This window comes from Pseudorca crassidens, chromosome 8 (assembly GCF_039906515.1).
Source record: "Pseudorca crassidens isolate mPseCra1 chromosome 8, mPseCra1.hap1, whole genome shotgun sequence".
Lineage (NCBI taxonomy): Eukaryota > Metazoa > Chordata > Mammalia > Artiodactyla > Delphinidae > Pseudorca > Pseudorca crassidens.
The window spans coordinates 50,497,713-50,521,797 of record NC_090303.1 but is presented as its reverse complement, the minus strand read 5'-3'; the positions used below and the strand labels follow the sequence as shown (position 1 = coordinate 50,521,797).

At 39.0% G+C, this 24,085-nt stretch overlaps 1 protein-coding gene across 1 annotated transcript in view; it reads right to left on the bottom strand.

The window, feature by feature from the left end:
* The window catches only part of CALCR (calcitonin receptor), a 150,106-nt gene extending 128,713 nt beyond the window's left edge, over positions 1-21,393 (bottom strand). Inside the window, exons 1-2 of the mRNA XM_067746397.1 lie at positions 21,326-21,393; positions 20,922-21,141 (exon numbers count right to left, since the gene is read on the bottom strand). Of these exons, the coding sequence (XP_067602498.1) occupies positions 20,922-20,951 (30 nt within the window). The 5' untranslated portion in view covers positions 20,952-21,141; positions 21,326-21,393. The remainder of the gene's footprint in view (positions 1-20,921; positions 21,142-21,325) is intronic.
* Positions 21,394-24,085: the final 2,692 nt, after the last annotated feature.

The following is a 24,085-nucleotide window of genomic DNA, read 5'->3' as shown; positions in this document are numbered from 1 at the left end:
GGCAGGTCCCACCCAGATGACAGAGAATGTCAAACAGAACTACTATTCAAGCGTCAATACTGCTATTCAAGCGTCAATTGCTGGAGAAACTTCTAGATGAATAGAAGGTCAGGAACTTGATAGTCAGAGGGGATTTTGTTTTGATCAGGCTCCAGCAATGCCCCATGCCCTCTGTGCTCCAGAGCAGTGCAGGCACAGTTAACTCAGGGCCCTTAGGGGCTATGGGTGGGCTAGAGAAAGATTTGCTCATTATTCTCAAACTGGTTGTGAAGAAGAAATGACAGGCCTGCATACTCCTGGGGTCATCATTTGGAAAAGATGGGATGGGACTAAGGCTGGTAGCCCCAAATAAATATGACAGTGGTCTAAACAGCAAAAAATCACTTGCAGAGCAGATTAAATGCAAGCGTTTCGAGTGATGTCTCCTTTCAAGTTATTTTGAAGGGATAGACATTTATCAAAGGGGACACATTGAATTCAAAACTTGTTAAAACAGTTTATTGATCCAGGTTAATGACTATATCAAAGTGAAACAGGTCAAGCAACAGCACTGAGCTTATTGTAGGTTTATTAAAACAGGTAGAAACATCAAGCTAAATCTCATCTGAAATCACATCTTTTGATTGGTAGACAGAGGAGGTTTATCACATTTATGAATGAATATTTCTGCTCAATTTTAAATCTAATTAAAATATCCCATATCCACTGAGGTCCTTTTCACCAACTGCGACAAGAATAAACTTAATCTGTTAATACAGAGGTGAGTAACTCAGATGGCCAAATGCTTGGAACAGATATTTCACCCTGCGTGGCTTACCTTAACCAAATACTACATCCTGCAAACAGTTCAGAAATGAACATGGGCATTTTCCTTGCATTCACAGATTGTGTTCAGGAAAAAATGGTGTATGCTGTTTGACATGGATATCTTCAATATGTTTTCTAGTTTTTAATTAAAATTTGTTTTTAAAATATTTGCCACTGCATTTTTTTCTTATTGCTTTTAACAAAATACATATTTTTAATCACTAAACCTAAACTGAAGGGAAATTTTTTTACTTTATTTTATATTATATAAGTTAAAGTTCTCCTTCATATTCATCCCACTTCTCCAATACAACTGCTCAAAAGTGGAAACCATTAACAATTTGAGGTTTACCATTCTAGATATTTTCATGTGCACAAAGATGTGTGTAGAACATACAATTTTACAAAACAGGATCTATTTATCTATCTAAATATACTCCCCTGAAACTTTCTTTTCTCTTAGTATATGAACGTTTTTCCATGCCAGTACATAGAGATCTACTTCATTCTGTTCTAATGGCTTTTTGTATTGCACAACACAGGTATGTCATAATACATTTAACTATTTCCCTGTTGACTGGTGTTTAGGGAGTGATTCTCCATCTTTGAAGAATTACAAATAATATTGCAAGGAATATTATAGAGGTACTGATGGATATATACAGAAAGACCCTCATTTCTCTAGGGTAGATAATAAATAGAAATGCTAGGCCAAAGCATATCAGCATTTGTAATTTTGTAATTTAGTAATACTAAATCACCTGCTTTTCCCTGATTGTTAGTGAGGCTAAATGCCTTATTATAATGACCTTGGTCATGTGGTTCATCTTCCATGGATTTATAATCTTTACTCATTTTTAAAAAATTGGACTATTTTTTTCTTTTGTATTTGTAGGAGCTCTTTGTATTTCAGTGTTTAGTAACTTAAACTCTGGAGTCAGAGAGATCTGAGTTTAAATCCCAGTTTTGCCTGTTTATTGCTAGATGACTTTACATTTTACTTAAGTCTCCAATCCTCAGACTGTTTAGATAAGAAATGACGATAATAAAACTACATACCTGGTAGGATTTTTTTGAGTCTTAAAAATAACAGTGTTTGTTAATTTTTAGGATGATGCTTGGTATAGAGTATGTGTTCAATAAACATTATTCTATATGTTACAAATACTTTTTTCATGTTGTTGGTTGACTTATAATTTTATTTTCAGAAATTATTACTTTATAGAAATTCTCCATTTATACGTAGTCAAATCTTTCATTTCTCCACCTTTTTTGGGGGCTTTGGGGTTTTGTATTAAGCTTAGAATTACAACACCTAGATTGTAACAAATATATTCTCTTCTATTCCTTCTAGTACATTTACACTTTTAATTTTTACACTTAGACCTGAAATACAACAGTATTTGTTTACGAGTATGGTACAGCGCAGACATGCATTTTGAATTTCTCATCATTTCACCACTGATTTGAAATGCTAATGCTATCATCTGCTAAATTCCAAGGTGTTTCTGGCCTCTTTATTTAGTTCCATTCATCTATTTATCCTTTTCTGTGTCAATACCATGGTATTTTAGCTATTTCAATTTCATGGCATATTTTGACCTATGATAAGGCGAGATCCTGACTCCTTTTAATCTTTTGCTTATATTATTTGTTTATCACCTATCTTCTGCATTAGAACGCTTCCCGGGAAGCATGGCCTTGTCTGTCTTTTATTGCTGTATTTCAATTGCCTAAAGCAATGCCTAGTCCAGAGTAGGCACTCAATAATGTGGCTTGAATAAACAAACTTAAATCTAGCAGTCTCTTTTACATCCATATTTTTTCTTTTCCTTAAAATTTTTTTATTGTTCAACAAATATAGAAAACAACATAAAGCAAAAATAAAAACACCCTTGTAACTAATGCCCTATATCCAGTTTTTAGAGAGAAATAAAGCAATTTCTGCCTTTCATATAATTATCATGACAGCAGTAGTAGTTTTAAAAGCTGTCACATTGGTAGGGATCTTTATTTCTTTATATACCAAGGTCTCACAATTGTTTATTTATTTGTACTATTTAAAGGACATTATTCTGCCATTTGTTTTAGGAAGAAAAAATGGCTACTTCCTGGAACTTTTACCTTTAGTGGGCTAGAAGAATGTCACTTAAAATAAATAGAGCTTCAGTTTTTTTCTGTATCTCTCAGACTCAGTAGAGATGTTGAGAGGGGAGAGCAGATTTCACATCTTGTTATCTTTTAAATAAAGGCAATTCTTTTCATTATATTAATCAACACTTAACTGGAATAAAGAAAAATAAATGAAAAAAAAAACCCATTCTTCCTATTCACCCAGCTCTTTTTGATATGAATTTAGAAATACTGGAAAGTACTGGAAGTATTGGAAGGAAAGAAAACATTAGAAACATGGGCAGTGAGGAAGTATAGCATCTGGAATCCTTCACTCAAAATGCAATCACATTATCGTTGGTTCTTTGTTGACAGTGGCCAAGAAAATGCTGGGGCAAATATAAGGCAAGATGGTATTGGGCACGAAGTAGTCAAACTGAAAACCCTTGAACTATGGAAGGGCTAGGGAAGAGAGCGTGCTGAATGGATACCTGGGAGGTCTTTGTGAGCTTGATAGCTTGACCATTAGCATCAGCATCACCTGGGAACTTACTAGAAATGCAAATGATTGAGCCCCACCTTAGACTGAATCAGAAACCCTGGGGTGGGGTCAGAAATCTGTTTTAATAAGCCCTCCAAATGATTCTGTTGCTGGCTGAAGTGTGAGAACTAACACTTCAGTGCAGTAAGGAGAGAACATGGGAGGTTAAAAAACATAACTAATAAAATCCTTGTCCCTAGCATCAACTTCCATGTCATGAATATAAAAGAGTAGTTGAGAAAATTATTTGAGAAAATATGGTAAGACTGGTAGCAAATGGTAACTTTAAAAATGGGTAGGCAAGTTAGGCAAGTTTCTGCAGTACCTCTTAGCAAGAGTCTCACACACTAATCTAAAACTTTTCTGTTCCCTTACCCACCCCCTCCAAGACAACAAATCATTTCTTATGATTGCTGTCCAGCACAATTGGGCTGATCTGGTTTTCTATAGCTTGTCTATTAAGAAGAGCCTTCCAGCATACAGCATGGTGGCTACAGTTTAAAAATACTGTCTTGTACACTTGAAATTTGCTAATAAAGTAGATCGTCAGAACTCTCACTACGAAAAAAAAAAAAGTTTAAAAAAAGTGATGAGAATAGAAACAAACAAATGAAAAGAAATACCTTCCACACTCTGATGGGTTATGTACCAAGGCCTTTGCTCTTTTGTGGCCTAGCAAAATGATTTATTGGTATTATAGGTCAAGTCGATTATTTCATCTAAAATGTTTTTTATTACCTGAAATAAATCTGCAAGGCCCAAAGCTAAATGCTGTGACTCCTTCACCTTCTCACTTTTAGGTGCAGTGGTGAGTTTCTGGCCAAGATGCTTGGGTACTTGAAAAAAACATTTTGAATATTTCTACTCATAACTTTTAATGGAGCAAAGTTAATCTTTAAAGAAATACGTTGGTCTTTGAATATAAATATTTTCAAGCCATTTTCATAATCAGTGCAGAAATTGAGATTCTCAAACATTCTCTCTCTTTGTCATCCTCTCACTGGTGTCCCTGTCTCTTGGACAACTCTTAACTTCCCTTTGGAGGTCCAGCCTTGTTATCTTCCCTGTCTGGTGGCTGACAGACCATGTGACAAGATCTCTCCTGCAAAACTACACCCTAAATCAGAGGAAGACATGAAACTTAATCAATAACTGTTAAATTCTTTAAGTTCAAGATATTTATTCTCACAACACAGTGTGTACTCAGTATACACTTGGGTCTGAATATATTAGAAGCAGCTACTTAAGATCCAGATCACTAATGAGCTCAAAACAAGAGATGGAACTCAATTAGAGTGTGCTATATTAAGAGAAAACCCCTCAGAAAGAAAAGAAAAGGAATTGGCTTTCCTTCCTCATTTGCTTGCTCTGAGGACTGAAATATGTCATACTTCTCCTTTCTCTTTAAAAAGACAGAAACTTCTTATTCTTTAGGATTATGATGAAAACAAAGCTTTTGCCTAAGGAATCAGTGAAATGCTGACTTTTTCTAATCTTCCATTGGCAATTAAAGCCACCCTCTATTCTAGGGAGATGAAGTTGCTCTTCAGGCAATTTAAATAAAAACAAACAATACACTGATTCTCAGTGTCTGAAATTTAGAAAAACATATCTGCTAGTATGTACCAGTCACACAATGAGGTCTTTTTTATAGATATAAAAATCATGGGTCCACTCCACTTTCAGATTTTATCTTCCCATTAAACTGATGACCTTCAGTACTGCCTCCTTTATGCACTACAAGATGTTACTTTTCGTATCCTCTGGTGATCTTTCCAGTTTCCATTCCCACTTGTATTTGTTTTAATGTTATTTTTATTGGATTGATATATATATAAAAGTAATCATTTTAATTTCATCTGATTCTCCTACTGAGAAGTTTATGTGTTGTGCCCATATGGACAGCATCATCTAAAACATACATCTACAGAGAGATGGAGGCATATTTAAATCAATGGGATTTCTCAAGTTTTTACCATTACTGGAATTGTGGTGTGCGATAGTAAAAAGAAGGTTTGGGATTCACGTAAAATTGTGGGTGAGGGGTAACCAAGAGAAGCTTTGGGATGTGAATAGAGCTAGGCTCAAGCCCCAACTCTATTACTTAACTAAATGGGCTACTTTAGCTTATGTTTTCATCTGAGTTATAGTTTTCTCTTCTGTAAAATGAGGATCATAATTATAAAATAGATAGCAGTTACTGACTGCTGTTTATCCTGTATCATGCTTGGCACTTTTCCTACTTTATGTTAAATCCATGAAATAATCCTTTAAGATATAAATAATTCCTTCTTTAAAGGAAACTGAGGCTAAGAGAGGCCAAACAATACTAATAAGCAGTACATCCTGTTGCATCCTTTAAAGTATGCACTGCCTCAGGGAGTGTTGGGTGGGGATCAAACGAGACACTAAATGTGAAAGTACTTCCTAGATGAAGTGTGCTCTACTCAACCAAAGCTTATGTGTTTTGTATATTAAGAGTGCTATACCATAAAAATATATTTATTCACTGATACGAATTTCTTTCAAGTATAACCTGCTTCCTTGAAAATTCTTTAAAAACTATAAAGTGGTACTTACTAGAATAAGGGTTAATCTTGGGAAATTTTGCAGTTTGCTTTCTGTACCACTCCTCATTTCCTAGTAGCATTCTATTTCTTTTTATGAGGAGAGGCTTGATTTTTAAATTTTATGAATAAGTACAACTCCTCTGTCATTTGTCCCCAATGTGAGGTAAGGGGCATAGGGTTGACAAATTCATAATTTTTAAGTAAAGAGTATTTTTAACAACCTCTCATAAGTTATCATCATTAGATAAAAAGAATGGATACTTTTGCTCCAGAAAGGGAAGAATATATCTCAGAACAAAGTGCAGTGCTTTAAAGTGAATACACTTAGTGGTAGGACAAACTCTTGATATTTTAATTTTGGGGCCAGACAGTGAAATCTCATCATGGATCCGCATGGGTCATCAGACGAGATTTGAGAACTACTATTTTAAAGGCCATGTGGGACCCTGAAAAATCATGACTGAGCAGCAAACAGACCTGGGTGAGAAAGCATGTTCTGCTTTTTGTGGCACAGGACAGCGTGCTACTACCGTGGGTTCTGTAGTTAGGCTGTTTACGTTTAAATCCTGCCTCTGCTTCTAGTTACATCATCTTTCTTTAAGTCTCTAAGCTTCACCGTTCCCTGGAGGTAAAATGAGTATAACAATAATGCTTGTAATTATTATGAGAATTAAATGGGATAATTCATTTAAGAACCAACATAATAAGCCCTCAAAAATGTTAGTTTTTAAATTAATTTATTATGAACATATTATTATTAATAACTTGTTCTTATTTCTTCTTATTATTCATTTATTTAGCTTCTTTGATTTTCAGGTTTCCCATCTGTAAAATGGAAATAAAAATAGCTAGCTTGCAGGGAGCTGTGCTCATTTGAGCTGAGCTGAGCTCATTTGCTGTGGAGCCTAAATGAGATAATGTGTATTTGTACATAGAATGACACTGATCAGAAGCCTATGATGTGGTAGTCATTATTATTTTTTGTGACATTTCCCCTCCGTACTCCCCTAGTGCATTCACAGTCGGCAGATGGCCCTTGGCTTCTCCAAGCCCCTCTTTGGTGTAGTACTTTAAAGTCTGTCCCAGCCAATCCCTCTATCATGTGCCTAAAAACCTATCTGTTCCATCTATTTGTCCCTTAAGGTCCTGAATGCACCTGAAAGCAAACTGCCTTGGGAAAGTTTTGAATGTTATTTAAACAAGCACACTGAGAAATCGTAAAAGCAAAACACATTCATGATTACCTGAAAACACATTCAGCAATACCTATTTTGGAGCTCAGCTTAAAAGTATTGTGAAGAGGGAAGGAAAAAGACAGAGACTTTAAAAAAAAAATCTCCAGCTTGCAAAAGAGTAATGGTAAGACCAGACCAGCTTGTTTTCTCTCCTAAGTCTCTATTTTCATGTCCATCAGCCTGGATAACTCAGGGAGTCCACCCAAGGTGCTATCTATCGCTCACATTTCTGCCGGCTAGTTACCATGGGGGTTATGTCTGGATCCCAACCCCTTCTTTTCTTTAATGTGGGGTGGAGTCTGGCAGCTGAAGATTCTGGACAGTGATGACATCAACAGGAGGAATAAATTCAGTGTATATTGCTATGATCTGGACTCCTTAATGAAGAATGTCCTATTTTCTTTCTAATATATACCTCTCTATTCAAATCTAAAATTGTCCAATGCACCATGATATGGAACTAGAATAGCTATTCTCTCCTGTTCCCCCAAAACATCTGACTGAGGGGATAAGGGGAAATATCTATGTGATACTGGAGAAGTTATATCTCTTTTATTCCTTTATCTGTACGATGAAGGAGTTGGATTAGGACCTCTAAGATCTGCTCTAATTATCCCTAAGAACATGTGTGCTAAGGAGTGGGGAAAAGGTAGAAGTTTGTTTTAGAAGACTTACAAGTGACTGAGAAGAAGAGGGAGCATGATATGGAGGTATTATGTTTGTCTGAAAATTCATCAAACACACAAGTAGATCATGGACTAACTTAAACGAACATAACTGGGACTTAAGAATCTGAATGAGGTCTGGGAATGGGCACATATATGTAAAATTGATGGTGAGAGACAACTTTTATTGACAAAACCTGGTGTTATTAAAACTTGGGGTTTTCTTCTAAATCATTTAGCTGGGTATTTAAATAAATATGAAGAAGGGCTCAAATGTATTGTCCTTGTTATGCTAAGAGGTGTTACAGACTGGAAATAGAAAACAAAAGGGGGTTTGGAAAAATCTGACTGTTAAATCAACAGAGAAGTATCAAAGAAAGGTTCTTTCTCACCTTTCCAGGTCCCACATGCTATCGCCAGAGTCAGTCTGCTCTGAAGCATAACCTTCCTTAGTTTGTAAACCAGACTGTTCTTTGGCTTTCTTGCAGAGAAAAATTTAGGCTGGGTCTAAACGAATTCTATAAGGCAATATTTATGAAACATTGGGCTTCTGCTAAGTTGATTAGACTAATTTATCTATCTGAAGGTTACCTAAACAGAATAGAATGATAAGCATTCCTCTTCTGCTAGAGACACTGATCAATCTTCAAAAGCATTCAAGATAAGTTTCTGTGTTAAAAATCAAGTGATTTCTTTTCTGTCCTAAGAGGATATTTTGTATTATTGAGGGTTATAGAAATATTATTCTGTAATATTTTGAGATTGATAAAGGGCAAAGACCATCCTGAGTCCTTTTCTTCTTGAGTACTTAGAATGTAGCATCATATCAAATTGACAGAAGAAATGTTAAGAGTAGATTTTCTTTTCCAACTAGATTGAAATAAAATAAAACCATTTTTCCTTGTGCTGTATACGTATTTTTTTTCTCCATGAATTTGATTACACTTTATACAACTTTGGAGGATAAAACCTTCTTACTTTCTGGTGTATTCATTTCCCTTGCCTCTAAAATGATAACCTACTGCTGGAAAAATGACCTGATTCACAGGGAAATTGGATAATCTAATGTAAAGCCTAACTGATTCTAGATCAATATTCTGTGAAATAGCCCTGAAACACATGTTTTCCATTCTTTCTTTCATTATTCTTAAAATGAGCCATAACAGTGGAGGGAAAAAAAGCTTCAGACTCAAATACATCACACAAGAGGATGCATGAAAAATTTAAAACCAGTAAATAAAAGAGTTAAAATTCATATTAGAAAGGAAAATAACTTCAGATTATGGTAAATAAGTTAAAAACATATCCAAGGTGGTAAATGAAAATCACTTGCAAAAGGCTGAGCAGCTTGAACATGGAAGTACACACAGATTTTCCTTTGGGTATCGGAAGGCCCCCATCCCCTGCCCCACACCCCTGCAGAAGTACACAGAGTGCCAATGCAGTCATAGGGAAATAAGACCATTTAGAACACATGGAAAAGAGTTGCCATGCTCCAAAATAGATCTTGGAAAGTTTATCATCTCCAAGTGAGTGAGTAGGAAACTTGACCATTTTTAGGCTAATTAAAATGCAGTGTATTTGTACTTGCCATTTTTAGAGCACTTTTTTTTTTCTCCACCTAGTTAAAACCATATATATCATGGGTTTCTGACTAACTTTCATGTAAGTAATCAAGATATAGTTTTGAAATTCTATTTAAAACCATGTTTTGTGAAAAGCTGTGTTTTGCTTTTTTTTTTTTAGTAGAAATTGAACTTTTACAATAATAAAACAGATTAAGTTTTTGCATTTGACTCTGCTTTTTATGAATGAGATGTCAACTTGGCAAAGTGCAATTTCCCCTTCTTGTAAACCACAGGGCAGAGTGGAATACTATCAGCAGGGGTGCAGCCTTTGACAGCTGTAGAGATTAAGATTCAGAACAGACAAGGAAAACCACTATTTAATTTCTTTAATTTTCTAAGAAAAAGAGAGAAATCCATGGACCCGCTGTTGGAAAAAATGCAAAAGTGAAAGACATTTTACATCATTTATTTATTTATGTATTAAGTTTATTTTATTGAAGTATAGTTGTTTTACAATGTTGTGTTGACATTTTACATCATGATAACATAACTTTGGCTGTTAACCTTTTAACATAAATGTACGAGAAGCACATTTCTCTTTTAGGATTTACTTACTCTCTGGAGCCACACCTCCTTGGTTTCATTTCCAAATCTGTCCTGGGTTGGCTGTGCATTCTTCCATAAGTCACTTACCTCTCTGTGCTTCAGTTTCCTCATTGTGCAAAGGGGATAACTGTACCTACCTGAGAGTGTCGCTGTGAAGATTAAATATATTAATATCTATAAAAGGCTTAGAACATTATTGGCTCATAGTAAGTGCTATGTAAGTGTCAGATAATACTATCATTATTGAAATATTTCAATAAATCTATTTTATATCCAAGTTTTTGGAAAGTTTTTAATACATATTTTCTTGAAAACTAAAAATTATACTTTGCTGTGAATCAGATATGTGAAAGCTGCATCTAAGTGGGGATTCGAAGATGACCAAAAAGGCCCACCTGCCCCAAGCCACACTTGCATCAGTACTTAAATTTCCTGCTATTATCTTAAATTTCAGAAAAGGCAGATTTCCCAAAGATTTTCAGCAGGATATTAAGAATTGGTATATCACAAAAGGGTCTTGTGGCTATGTAAACTGTGAGGACAAGATTAAATGAATATATACCTTCATTTGTTAAACAGATATTAATCAAGTGCTGGAAATGAAGAGTCAACAGGACAGACCTAATGGGCTTTATATTCTAATGCATGTGACAGAAAACAAACAAACAAAAATAAAATGATTACAAACTATACTATTAGGAAGGAAATATTCAAGGAGCTGAGAGAAAGAGAGAGATTAACAGGGCAACATATACTTTAGGAAGTGTGATTGACTGTAGCGGACCTCTTTGAGGTAGTGACAATTTAAGCTAAGGTCTGACGTAAGAGAAGCAGCTAGACACGTGAAAATGAGTGAAAGAGCATCCCAGATGGAAGGAAGAGCTCCTGTGAAGGGAGTGCGGAGGCAAAACACAAGATGTGCTCCAGCGAATGGATCGAGATCAGTGCGGTGGCCTGAATGGTCCAGGTATAGATGGCACAGGAGCAATAAGGCCGTGACGGCTAGGGCACAGAGGACCAGGAGGCCATGGCGAAGAGTGTGGGAGCGTGGGTGCAGGTGTGGTTGAAAGCCCTTAAATGGTTGTGAACAGAGGGGAACACTGCTCTGATTTACATTTTAGGGATTTATTTTGGGTGCTGAGCAGAGAATGTGTAGGGGAGGGGTGCAAGGGCTAGTGAGCAGGCCAGCCAGGAGGCCACTGGAGGGGTCCTAGCAAGGGATGGCAGTGATTGGGCTACATTGCCTGTGGTGGATATGCAGCAAAATGGACTTCACAGCTTTTAATATGCTTACGTGTAGGACAGAGCTTCAAGTTTGGTAATAAAGATCCAACTTGATTTGGTCAAATAACACACATCAGGAAATACCAGGTTCAAGAATTACCTCCTGAATCATTGATAATGCAATTTTTTTTTTCTTGAAGAGAGTAAAGGTTTATTCTACTACTGTATTATCTGCAGACAGCAGGGTTTGTAGGAATAGGGTAAAAGAAAAGCAATTGATTTGGGGCAGGGGCAAAAGGGAGTTGATGGGAGATTGTGGAAAGACTCAAGCAGTGGGGCTTTTTCTTAGGAGAGCAGGCTTTCTGGAATAAAGGGGAATACTATGCGTAGTAGGTGCTTGGGAAACTAAGAGAAGGGAGGGGGCTCCAGAGACAGGCTCGGCCTCTTATGCAATGTAGTCCAGGGCCATTATGTGTTTGACTCTCCATGTGGTCATCTGTAAGTACATTCGGGCAAATATTTGTCTGCAAATGCCCACAACTCCCTGCAACTTTGCAGACTCTTCAGGGAGAGCACTGGACTTGGAGTCAGAAGGCTGGAGTTTTCACGGCAGCACTGTCACCTACTGGTGGGGAAATGTGTCATCTCTGCCTCAGTCTGCTCTTTAATAAAAGCATTTGACTCCAGATCAAAAATAAGGATAAAATATTAGTTACCGAGAAAATGTATGGCATTCCTCAAATACTAGGAATGCCTCTTTAACAAATTAAAATGCAGCTCAATGAGACAACTTCCAGTGTTGATATTTGCTGACTCCAAGTTGCTACTACTCAAATATGCCCGGATTATTAACATTTTAGTAGCTAAGAAGAAATGCCAAGTTTCTCATTGACTTTCTATTCACTCAAATGATATATCTAAATTGTAAGAATATACATTTTCCTCATTGGATGCAATAAAATTATTTTCATTTTGAGTGGGAAAAAAGCAACCCAGTAAATTCTTGTTTTTCCTGAATTGGCCCTCGAGCAGCAATGATGGCTCACCACTTTGCTGGGATTTTGCTTTAATGCCATCTTTGCAGTCTATAGGATGTTAGGAATGAAAAAGTGTTCTAATATTGTCCTGACCTTTTAGCCCTGTAGTGGGCCCAGGGAATGAGGTGCTAAAGCAATCTGCATTATTTTGCTCTCTGTGCCATGAACTTCTTTGAATCTTGGGCTAAAGAGACCCCATCTCAATGTCCGTAAACGCCAACATTTTCTACAGTCTCACGCTTTCAAGAATTCTGTCTGTCAGACTTAAGGTTAGCAACAAATAATTATGCTGAAGTTTGGGTTAACTAATGTATGAGTCGAGTCAATTTGAAATTTAAATTTGGCACCAGAGCACTTAGCCTGTCCTTTCTTCCCTTGTTGCCCAAGTTGACTTTATGAAAACACTAGAGAGGAAACTTCCTAAAATGGCAGAGCTTTCCTTTAAAAATTATTATTATCAAAGTGATAATTTTTTCCTAGTCTAGTTCTGGGATAAGTGCTGTTACTTCTGGGCTCCAGGAAAGGATAAATATAGCTTTCATAGTTGGCTGACACCAAATTCACATTTGTTTACAATAAACTCATTTGTTTAGTTAATAGAAATAGATTTGGGTCAGACATGAAAGCCTAAAATCCTAGAAGAACTATGTCACATGTCACGTTTTCACTGCTGTGCAGGAAATTCCTGCTTATGTATGTAGCTACCTAGAATGTCCACTTGACATAATTTCATGAACCTGGAGTATTGCAAGCTATTCGAAATTGCTGGGCTTTGGTTATGGGGAGACCCACTGTTCCTGCAGCCCCAGTGGGTGGGAAAGCTGAGCTTAACACCTCTGGAGAGACTGACTTAAATGTCCATGGAGAGGGGCTCCTGATTCCGTCCGTCATTAAAGGCTCTGATCATTCAAGACAATTAATATACACAATTATAATAGAAAGATTTCTAAGTCATCATCAAAATGTCATTTGACTGCAGTCGTGGAATAAGCCTAATCTTTTGGCATTAGGGAAACAGGTTTGAGTTCCAGCTCTGCCGCTTCCGAGATACGTGAACCTTGGTGAGCCGCGTCAGCTTTCTGCATCTCTGCTTCCTCACCTATGGAATGGGATTGATAATATTCCACAGGACTGTCATGAGAAGTGACTGCACATCACTGTATCTAGCACAGTAGGCGTTCAATGAGTTGCAGCTGTTTTGTTATTCTTTTATTTATATTCCTAAAGTCTAAAAGGTATTAACTTGCTGATGATTCGTTATTCAAACAATTTAGAATTAACCGCTTCCAGGACTCCGGTCCATAGTGGGAATATGATAAGGAAAGTCCTGTTTTTTTCCTTCCTACAGAAAATAAATACCACTTAAGTAGCTTCAGCTTAGTGCAAGAGGCAGGGGAGAAGTAGAGGTATATACTTTGTGATTAAGAAAGTGTAAAGAGGCCGGTGGGAAACGGTTCTGCATGCCTAAACAAAATGCTATGTTCTGAATATATAAGCTCTGCTTTAAATGCTGGATAAAAAAAAACAGAGTTGGCTCTTCAAGTCAACACTGACTCAATCCGGAAACAAGAGTGTGGGTGTAAGAAGGTTCAAGATGTGAATGGATTATTGATTTGAGAGAGAAGGGGCTAAAATCTCTGGAGCAATATAGAGCTGATACCATAAAGGAGGAAAACTCTAAGCCTCAATGTGACAAAAATAATTTCAGGGAAATAAAAGCGCCATATTTATGACCACGTTTAGGTAAATTTAACCCATTTCACAAAGAGAAGAGAAGGTCTCTTATGTGTGCTGGGTATGGGATTAATATGTGAGTCTGTCCTTTTTAATCTAGGAGGGAAATAAGAAAAAAACAGATATCCACACAGAAAAGGGAGAATAAAATGCCGTAAGACAAATATAAAATGGTATAATTTGTGATCCAAAATTGGTATATTCACCTGTGCAACTTCTGAGTACACAAATATTCTGGAAAACATTTGGATGCTGAAAGACTGGGATTTCTAGATTGTAATCCCTGAGGAAGGGGATTATAAAACTCATATTCTTCCCAATACACTAATATAATAAAGAGATTAAGAGTTTATTTAAATGAATGAATGACAAAAGGGAAGAATACTTCATACATACAGAGGCACATATACACAAGTGTGCACGCATGGTACCTCTAGAAGCCCTAAGGAAATAGATAACAGGATGTGATATTACACCTTGCTTGGGAGTGGGGGAATTGGCCACATGCAAGACTAAAAAAAGGAAGTAGCATTTAAGTTAAACTAGAGGGGACTGTAGGAATTCAAAAAGGGGAGATGAAGTAAGGAGTGCATATCAAACTGAAATTATTGTAAACTCAGGGCTTCCATTTCCTCATTTCTTGCTCTTAGTTAAATCCTGCTGCGATCTCTCCACCCTTACCCCATTTGATTTGCTTACAACATTCTGTTTGGGTGCCCACTTTCTCCTCCCTGGCTTCCCTAATACAGCTTTCTCTCGTGTTTTTCCTTTCATCTAGCCTTCCATCTCAGTCTTTTATGCAGGCTCATTTTCTGCTGTCCCTTAAAAAAAAATTGGTTTTCCTGAAGGTTCCATCTTAGATGTTTTTCTTTTTAATTGTCTGCCTGTTTTTTTTTTCCTTCATTTTTCTTTTTTTCTTTTCTGTAGGTTATATCCTCCATTCCTATTCCACCAGCTGAAATAGATATACTTATGTCTCCCAAATCTATACCTCTAGTACAGAATTCTCTATTTATTTATGGCTGTGTTGGGTCTTTGTTGCTGCGTGCAGGCTTTCTCTAGTAGCGAGCGGGGGCTACCCTTAGTTGAGGTGTGCGGGCCTCTCATTGCAGTGGCTTCTCTTGTTGAGGAGCATGGGCTCTAGATGCACGGGCTTCAGTAGTTGTGGCTCGCGAGCTCTAGAGCACAGGCTCAGTAGTTGTAGCGCACGAGCTTAGTTGCTCCGTGGCATGTGGGATCTTCCCAGACCAGGGCTTGAACCCGTGTCCCCTGCATTAGCAGGCGGATTCTTAACCACTGCGCCACCAGGGAAGCCCCAGAATTCTCTCTTGAGACGCAAATTTCAGTATCTACTTCTACTGGACATTGCCACCTGTTTAAGCCAAATGCGTCACGTTCCAAATTAAATTCTTTATCTTCCGTCCCTGAAATATTACTTGTTCTATGTGAATGACATCCATCTCTCCTATTATCTGTGAAAGAAACTTGGAATTGATCTCGCAATCGTCCATTTCCCTCATTTATCCCACTTCAAATTTCTATCATTCACCAACTACCCCTACATACACCTATAAGCTCCTGTTTTGATTTTTCTTTTTCCTTTTCTATCTCCACCAAGGTCACTAACTGTTTCTCCTCTCTGTTACTGCAATAAAGTATTTTGGTTGGTCCTGGCGAGGTCAGCAAGGTACAGGTCACAGAGAGGCTTCCGTGCTGGCCGGCTGTGCTAAAGAGTTTGCATGTCATCATGAGGACAATGGGGGTCCTTGAAAGAGTTAAAATAGGGGACTTTTAATCAGATCCGCCATTCTGGTAGATCAGTCTGGTTGAAAGCTAGGAAGTATATTAGAATGAAAGGTGGATGGATACAAATTAAAAGGAAGCCTCATTGCTCTAATACAGGGCTGGCTCGGCAAGACTACATCTCATTGGTGCTGTCTGCTGTGCCTTCGGCTCCATGCTGTTGCCCTGCGTCCTACGGTACCTCCAGGGTACCTCTGGATACCTGAGGCTTCCCCCAAATCACCATGTTGTTTCAAGCCTCCAGGGCTTTTTTAGAGTCTGGTATCCTGCCTCTAACACAACTCATCTCTTCCCCTCCTTATCTGGTTCATTCTGTTTTGTCATTTAAATGCTGAATCATGTCCCCTTTAGGGTCACCTCCCTCAGAAAGCTTCCTTGATGTCCAGCTCGGTGCTGTTCCTCCCTGCTTCCAAAGTGCTCATGGCATTTCTCTACTGGAGTACTTACCACACGGGTTTGTAATTGTCTGTTGGTTTGTCTGTCTCCTCCCGTGCCCATGAAGCCAGGAACTAGGCTTTGTCACAATATGCCCTGACTCGGATGCAACAGGCATTTAGTAAATATTTACTGAGTTTTTAAATATGAACGAAACTATAAGGATGATAATTTGTTAGATGTGTTACCGGGGAATGATGAATACATTCTGAGGGACAGTGGAAGGTAAGATTTGAAATGCCAAATTCTGAACTACCAGATAAATAAAAGGCAGGGTCTGGGAATGGAGCTGCAGAAAGAAATCAAAACCAAAGCAAAGCAGCTCTGCAACTGAACCACTGATGTAAAGAGTTCTCCCCCAACATACCCCAATTCTGAGGCAATGGAATATAAACAAGTTGTTGGCATAAGGGCTGAAAATGAAGGATGGACTGGAGTCAATTTTTGTGGCATCACTATGGCTTCAGAACTGGAATTAGGGAGCTGTTGCGGTTTTCTACTGGACTTGGATAGGAAAGATAAAATGAGATTACATCATGAAACCTCTTCAATGCTAGGCTGACGAGTGGGGCAATCACTGAATAATTATGAGTTGAGAGTGACAAAATGGGAGCTTAGAAAACAAGTCTGACGGTGTTGTGTAACACTGAATGCATCACAGAGAGACTAAATGTGGCTAAATATTAGGAGAATATTTAAGCATTTTGTTAAAGGTAATGCAAGCTTAAACGAGAGGGGTGGCAGTGAAACTAGGAAGAATAAAATGCAGCATCCATGGGAAAAATTGGGAGTAGCCTTGAGACTTAATAACAGAGAAAAAAGATATACATTTTCAAATAGAAATTTTAATGAAATAGAATGGTTACATATTGATTACAAAAGCAGAAAATATTTCATGGAGCCAGGTACTTAATTTCTTTGAGAAATAGCTCCTTGGGTTTAGCGTATTTGTGTTATTCCTTTACAAAGAATACCAATTCATACGCTACTTTTAATAAAGAGTGGCTTTTCATTTGAACAAAGACATAATCTTATACCTCAGGTATCCAGAGGTACCCTGGGGTATTGTGCAGTACAGGTCAGTGGCATGCAGCTGCAGGCACAGTGGGAGAAGTACAGCCAGCTCCAATGTCTGGCCCAGCTGGCCCGTATTAGAGACCTTTCACTGTACGCTTTGAGCCACTCTTCCTACCCTAAAATTTTTTTCTTAACAAAAAAAACCTAAACTAAACTACACTCCAATCAGACAACACACTTTTTGGAAAAGCAATTCAAGAAAATTGCACTTATGAATATTGAGGAATAGATTCTGATGACATTTTCTATCAATTCTTCCCCTCTCAATTCTTTACTTCTAAAATAAATATTTAAAGACCTAAAACCTTTCCATATTACCAGTTTTCTAAACTCATAAAGTGAAGCCAGAAACATATGTTAATATTATTTTCTGTGTTTTGATAGAATTGAAAACAAGTTAATACCATGGTGACAACACAAAATATTATCACTTGGTTTGATTTTGTAATACTCATATAGACCTCTGGAAGATCATACTAACATTGAAAAGCACATAGTTGTCACACAAAATAACGCCTTTAATTATAATTAATATTGAATAAAATCTCATAACTGAGTGGAATATTACTTATGTATTGGTGATTCTCTATTGACCAATTCCTTGAGGATAGGAACACATCTTATTTGTCTATGTATCTTCAGGCTTAATGCATTGCTTGGCATGTCACAAATAATCAAAAATATTTTTTGAATAAATGACATTTAAAAAATATAACACTTACATAGAACCTACTCTGCACCAGGAACCTACCCAAAGTGATTTACAATTATTAATTCATTAATTCTCATTAGAAAAACCCCATTTTATAAAGGAAATTAAGACATTCAGAGGTTAGATTACTTGCCCAAAACCATACAGCTTCTTAGAAGGTTATAGAGTCGGGCATGAAACCCAAGCAGAGCCGTGTCAGAATCAAGCCGTACTCTTAATCAATACTGTTTTGTGAAAAATGCAGTCTTTAAATTAAATATGTATGTGTGTGTGTATATATATATATATATATATATATATATAATGTATGTATATAAAACATATCTTATTAGAGCATTGAACTTAGAATAAGAAGACCAGGGTTCAAATACATATTAGATTTACTCAATTTGCAGCTTTGAGCAAATTCATTAACCTAATGGGTCCTTAATTTCCTCATATGTAAAATCAGAATAAAAGCTAGTACCTCACAAGGCTACTGTAAGCTTTAAAGAAACTAATTTATGTGAGAATACTAGAACATAGTCAGCACCCAGGATATGTTATTTGCTGTGCCGAGGAGCACAGTTGTATTTTCTTCTTCTCTCCCTTCAAAAGGGTATATATTTGCACATTACACATCATGTAGGTATTAGTAAAATGAGACCAAATTCTGTGTTTCATAAAACATTGTTTTTAACAGCTCTTAAAACTAGATTTAATTTACTAAACCATTTTCTGGACAGTCAGATAAGCTTCAAACTCAATAGCTTGTTTTTTAGAAAAAAAAAAAAATGTTTTTACCAGAAACTGTTATGGTTTAAACATCTACCATCAAGGAAAAAATAATCTCTTTCTTCTAATTGGGATATCAAGTTATAAATATTAAAAAAAATTAGACTGACAATAGAACATATGGTATTTATGTTCCAACACCCTCCAACATTAACTGACTCTACCAAACCTGACAGGAATCACCTCGGTCAGTGGTTCCCAACATGGCTGCACATTACAATCACATAAAAAAGCATCAAAATGTAAACCCCTTCCTCAGATAACCTGATTTAATTGGTTTGGGGTAGGGTCTGGGCATCCTTTTTTTTTTTTTTAAAGCTCTCCCATTGATTCTAATTTGCAGCCCGAGTTGAGAACACTGGTTTAGGTTATCATTGAAAATATCACCAGTCTCTTATTTCCATTTCATTTTTACTCTAATAAAAACCAACAGTAGATAATATCTTCATTCATGTCAACATTGAAAGAATCTGAGAAGTTCACCAAGCACAGAGTTTTCTTCAACTCCAAGCATCATGAAACAATACAACTCTAAGATTATTTATGTGTTCCTATGAATAAGTTATAATAAGAATTTCATGTTTACTATATTGGGTATGTTTCTGTGGTCAATAAATAATCTTAGAGTGTTTGACAATGACTTACTATTATTCTTGAGGCTATAGTTTCTGAAATTAACTATAGATTAGAGGCATGGAAACAAAGCAAACCCCGGCTGATGGAGGTTTTGAGCTATGTTAAAATATTGAGTAAAAATGAGTGCCCACTGAGAATACTGACAAACTGCAAAGATGTTTTGCAAATCTAATCACCTTAGATCCTCTCATAATGCTAGTGTAGAAAACCAGCAATTTTGACTTTTTAAAGCTGGGCTGCAACTGGTCACATAGTAGGCTAGCAATATACTATTACAAATGATACTTTATAAATCCCACAACACTAAAAGCATTCTTACTTTGTCTCTAAGGGTAAGTCACGGTTGCCCGAATGTATGAACTATTTGCTTTTCTATTATCATTTAAGACACACTCAAACTTGGACACTCTGCTATTTAAAGATTAGTTTCAGAAACCACATGGTCACACTTTGGTTTATTTTGAACATTTCACTTTCAATCACCCAATAATTTTAACAAATAGCCTTGAACAGATACTTTGGTTCAGGTTAACTATGGCCGTCAGGGTCTCCTGAAGATCGGCAGTAGAACCCTACCTTCTAGTCTTGCATGTACTATGTAATATTAGGTTCAAGCTTTCATACAGAGCTTTTCTTAAGTAGATCTGCAAAATAAAGCCTGAATAATGGGTTAAAAAATCTAATTGGACTGTTGATTTTTTACTTTGAATGGATTTCCTTGGACCTCAAGGAAAATGAATGTCTTGGGAAGAAGAACTAATATGTTAGAGCTTTTCTTGATGTCTTTCACCCAGGCTTGGAAAGAACATCATGAAAAAAGAGTACCCTTTTGGAAACTATGCACACAACATGTTTTTCCTAATAGGTGTGAAGAATGGCTGCTATGCATAAATGATTGTTGGAAAATAATTCTCTGTAAAACATGACTTAACAAGCAACTCCATTCACACTGTATTCATTTCCAATATCAAGAACAACAATGACACATCACATAGACGCCGATATTATCTGTTTGTTAGTTAATAAACACCTTTTGGAAAAAATCCACAACTTTCAGCCCCGTAATTTCCATACCCAGTAAGTTGGAGAATAAAACTTTTGTGGGAACATTGATATTAACAGCATAGTAAAATTCACACAAAATCCCAGGACTCTTCAGTATGAAACCCTAAGTTTCAGCACCCTCCCAGGACAATTAGCTTTCCTATAATCAAGGGTAAGGTGAGGCGACTGCGACTAAGCTGACCCTAATCAGAACCTCAAACATTACAATCAAACTGCAGTTTTGCAATCAAAAAACAAGATATCTGGTGCATCTCCACTGTTAACCATCCCGGAGAACATCCCAAAGCTTTAAGTCCCACTCATTCCGAGACCCTCCTTACCTGGAGTAATCTCACTGGGCTGCCCGACATGGCTCAGTAGAAGCGAAGGGCATTCGCAGGTGGTGGCTCTAAAGACTCAGGAACTCAGGCTCCAGTGCGCATCTCCTGAGTAGGAGATGGCAGCCGCTGGGTGAGGTGCGGACTGTGCGCACCTCTCCAACCCAGGAAGGTCCGCGAGCGGCACGGCGCAGCCCACCCAGTGTCTGGGGGGCTAGCCGTTCTAGTGGAGAGAAAACTCCGTTAGTCCGGAGCGTTCCTTCTCCTGCCCCCCTCCTGATTTCCTGACACTTTACTTCTGCCTTAAGTGATAGTTTATACCTAACCCCAGCTTGTGTTATAAGCTAAAAGGCATCTGCTTTATCCCCATGCTTGATTCCAACCTCCCCAAAGTCCAGGAGGCTCACCTTCCCGGCGCCTTCCTTCCCAGCTGTGCGCTGTGCGCAAACTTCTCCCGACTTAAGTCTTATCCTCGTCCGCTCCCCCGCCCTACCCCGCCCGCATCCACACCCCCCTCTCCACCCCCCAGGAAGCAGAGGAGGTGGCAGCGGAATTGATGAGCGCCAGCCCCCCGCCCCCGTCAGCCCGCTCCTGTCCCTGGAGAGGGAGGGGAAGCAGGAGAGCTCTGAGCGCCTCCGCACCAGCCCCTCTCGCCCTGTACCGCGAGTGGGGCTGCGCCCGCCGCGGCTGTCTTGCTCGAGTGCCGGCTGGGGCTCACCCCACGAGCCCCCGAGAGTAAAACGCGGCGTAAACACGGGAAGCAGGAGAGGGACCCGTTAGACTTTGGGGAGGGGGAGAATGGGTGGGGAGACCCAACAGTCTGGGCTGGGGGATTCGTCCGTCCCCGGAGATAGCTTTCTGGGAACCTTGTCCCCCTCCCCAGAGGATGCAAATTCCGGAGGGGTGAGTTTCCCAAAGAACCTACCCCTAGAGATCGTGCCACCCTGGCTCCTTCAGTCACTGCTCGGGGGACAGCACCACCTGGGAGCCTGTGGAGAGAGGGTCCCTAGTGGGCGCGGTGGTGAAAGTGGGATAGAGATGGGTGGGAAAACGGTTGGCTAGGAACTGGGGTCCTGAGAGGAAGCAAGAGAAGGAGCTGGGAGTCCGGAGGTAAGAAGAGGGGCCATGGGGGTCCGGAAAGTGCTGGTAGAGCGGTCAGACTTGGGCAGCTGCCTGGGGCTGAAAGCGCAGGCTGGATTGGGGGGAACAGCGCCCTTCATGTAGGGGCTGCTGGTGGGCACAGTAGCCTACCGGGAGTGAGCACAGTGAATAAGTGAGGAAGACGGGGGTCTCGAGCGCCTCTACTCCCACCCTCGAAGCCTTTGATGCCAGGAGGAGCCCGGGACAATCCGATTCCAGGCAGGGCGCTACTCCGGCTGCTGCCGGGAGCGCTCTGGAAGGTGGGCAAGTTGGTTCCAAGGACGCACAGCCCTCAACAACCTTTAGCCCACCGCTGGATAGGGCAAGGCAGCAGCGGATACTTTTTTTCCTAACTCTGTTCGACGGACTTTGGGCTAAGAAAGCAACATCCTGCCGTGTCCCGGGACTGCAAGGTGGCCGTGGACTGTCCAGGTTACCAACATTATGTACTCAGCAAAGAAATAATGGCAACAGCAACCAAATAGGACGGGAAGAAAGCCAGACAGCAACACAGCACACTTTCCGGGGCAGTCCGAGTTTCTCCTAAACACTCAGACGTCAGAGTTACCCTGTGAATGGGACTGCAACCTGCACCCACCTGTTCTCTGATCCCTTCCCTGAAGACATTACACTATAGGCAAAAGGTGCGTGTGTTTCTGTCCTATTTTGAACTCCCATTTCCCAACCTAGTGGGACTTCAGGGACCCTTAATTCATGTGATGGGGGGTTTTCAGGGGAAGAGAGAGTCCAGGGGCAGATGGGCTCTCCAACCAGACCTTATTAGGGGTTTTGTTTTTCCAGGCTCTTTCTCCCCTCCATAACCACACCCCCCCTTCCTTGCCACCTCCAGTCTGGTGACCCAGAGGGCTGAGTGTGACTCACCATGCATTCAAACCCTACAGCACCACCCCTGCTGGGGAATATTCTACAGTCCCTTGGTTCTGAGGATCTAAGTAGGAATGGTGTATTTAGCAGTAGAAGATGTGATGAGGAAAGGCAGATGGGCAACTGGGAGAGGAATCGTGCAAAGGAACACACACACGCACACGCACACACACACACAGTAATACAAACAAGACCTATACAAGAAATCTGAATTCTGGACGTAGATATGGGTATTCACTCTGTGCTTTGACATCGTCCTTGGTTCAACGGCTCCCTGCTTCCCATCTGCGGCTGACCAGCCAACACCTGACCATGCCCTCCTTTAACAATTCTCTTACATAACATTAATTACCCTTTTTCGATGCAAACAAGCAGAGAATTTTTAAAGTTGTTTGAGTATCTCCTATGGTCAACTTTTGGGGGCTAAGCATTGAACATTTCCTTGTTGTAGCCCGAATCATGGCAATAATGAATCAGGGAGAGTTTTTGATAAGTGAGGGTATTGCTGTCCTCTGCATTGTGTGATCCAGCCAGCACAGGGAGATTTTTCTGTTGGGGGTTAATCTTAGGGCATCCTGTATCACTGACTGACAACTGGTATTCTGAGAGCAGGATGGGGCTTGGTTCCATAAAGCTACTGAAGGTGTGTGGAACACAACCCTTAACCATAAGAGAGACAAAGCAAAAGTCTAAGAATTAGTGAGAAAATGGCATGAGTGTATTATAAACCTTAAATTGTGTGTGGTATAAGCATAAAAGACCCAGATGAATTAAAGTGCTAAGTGTATTAGAGACAATATTGGAGGGGGAAAAAAAAAAAAGGAGAGTTCTCTGCAGGCAGAAGATTTCAGGGAAGATGACAGAGGAGAAGCGGGATCAAAGATGAGGGTCTCTGGTCTCTCAAGAGTTTAAAATTGACTCTGTCGGCCACAGACGTTTACTGAACACCAAAGGGGTTTGCACCTGTTAGAAGTACTTGGCATTTACAGAAATTTAACTCTACTGCTGTCTTATCACTAACAAAATATTTCTATGTAGATACAGTGTTGTAGATCCTTGGAGGGTGGGTATTAACCTGGGGATGGTCTGGTAAGAGGGCTTGGCAGTGTTTTTAGAAATGCCGTGAGGCCATTACTGGGTTC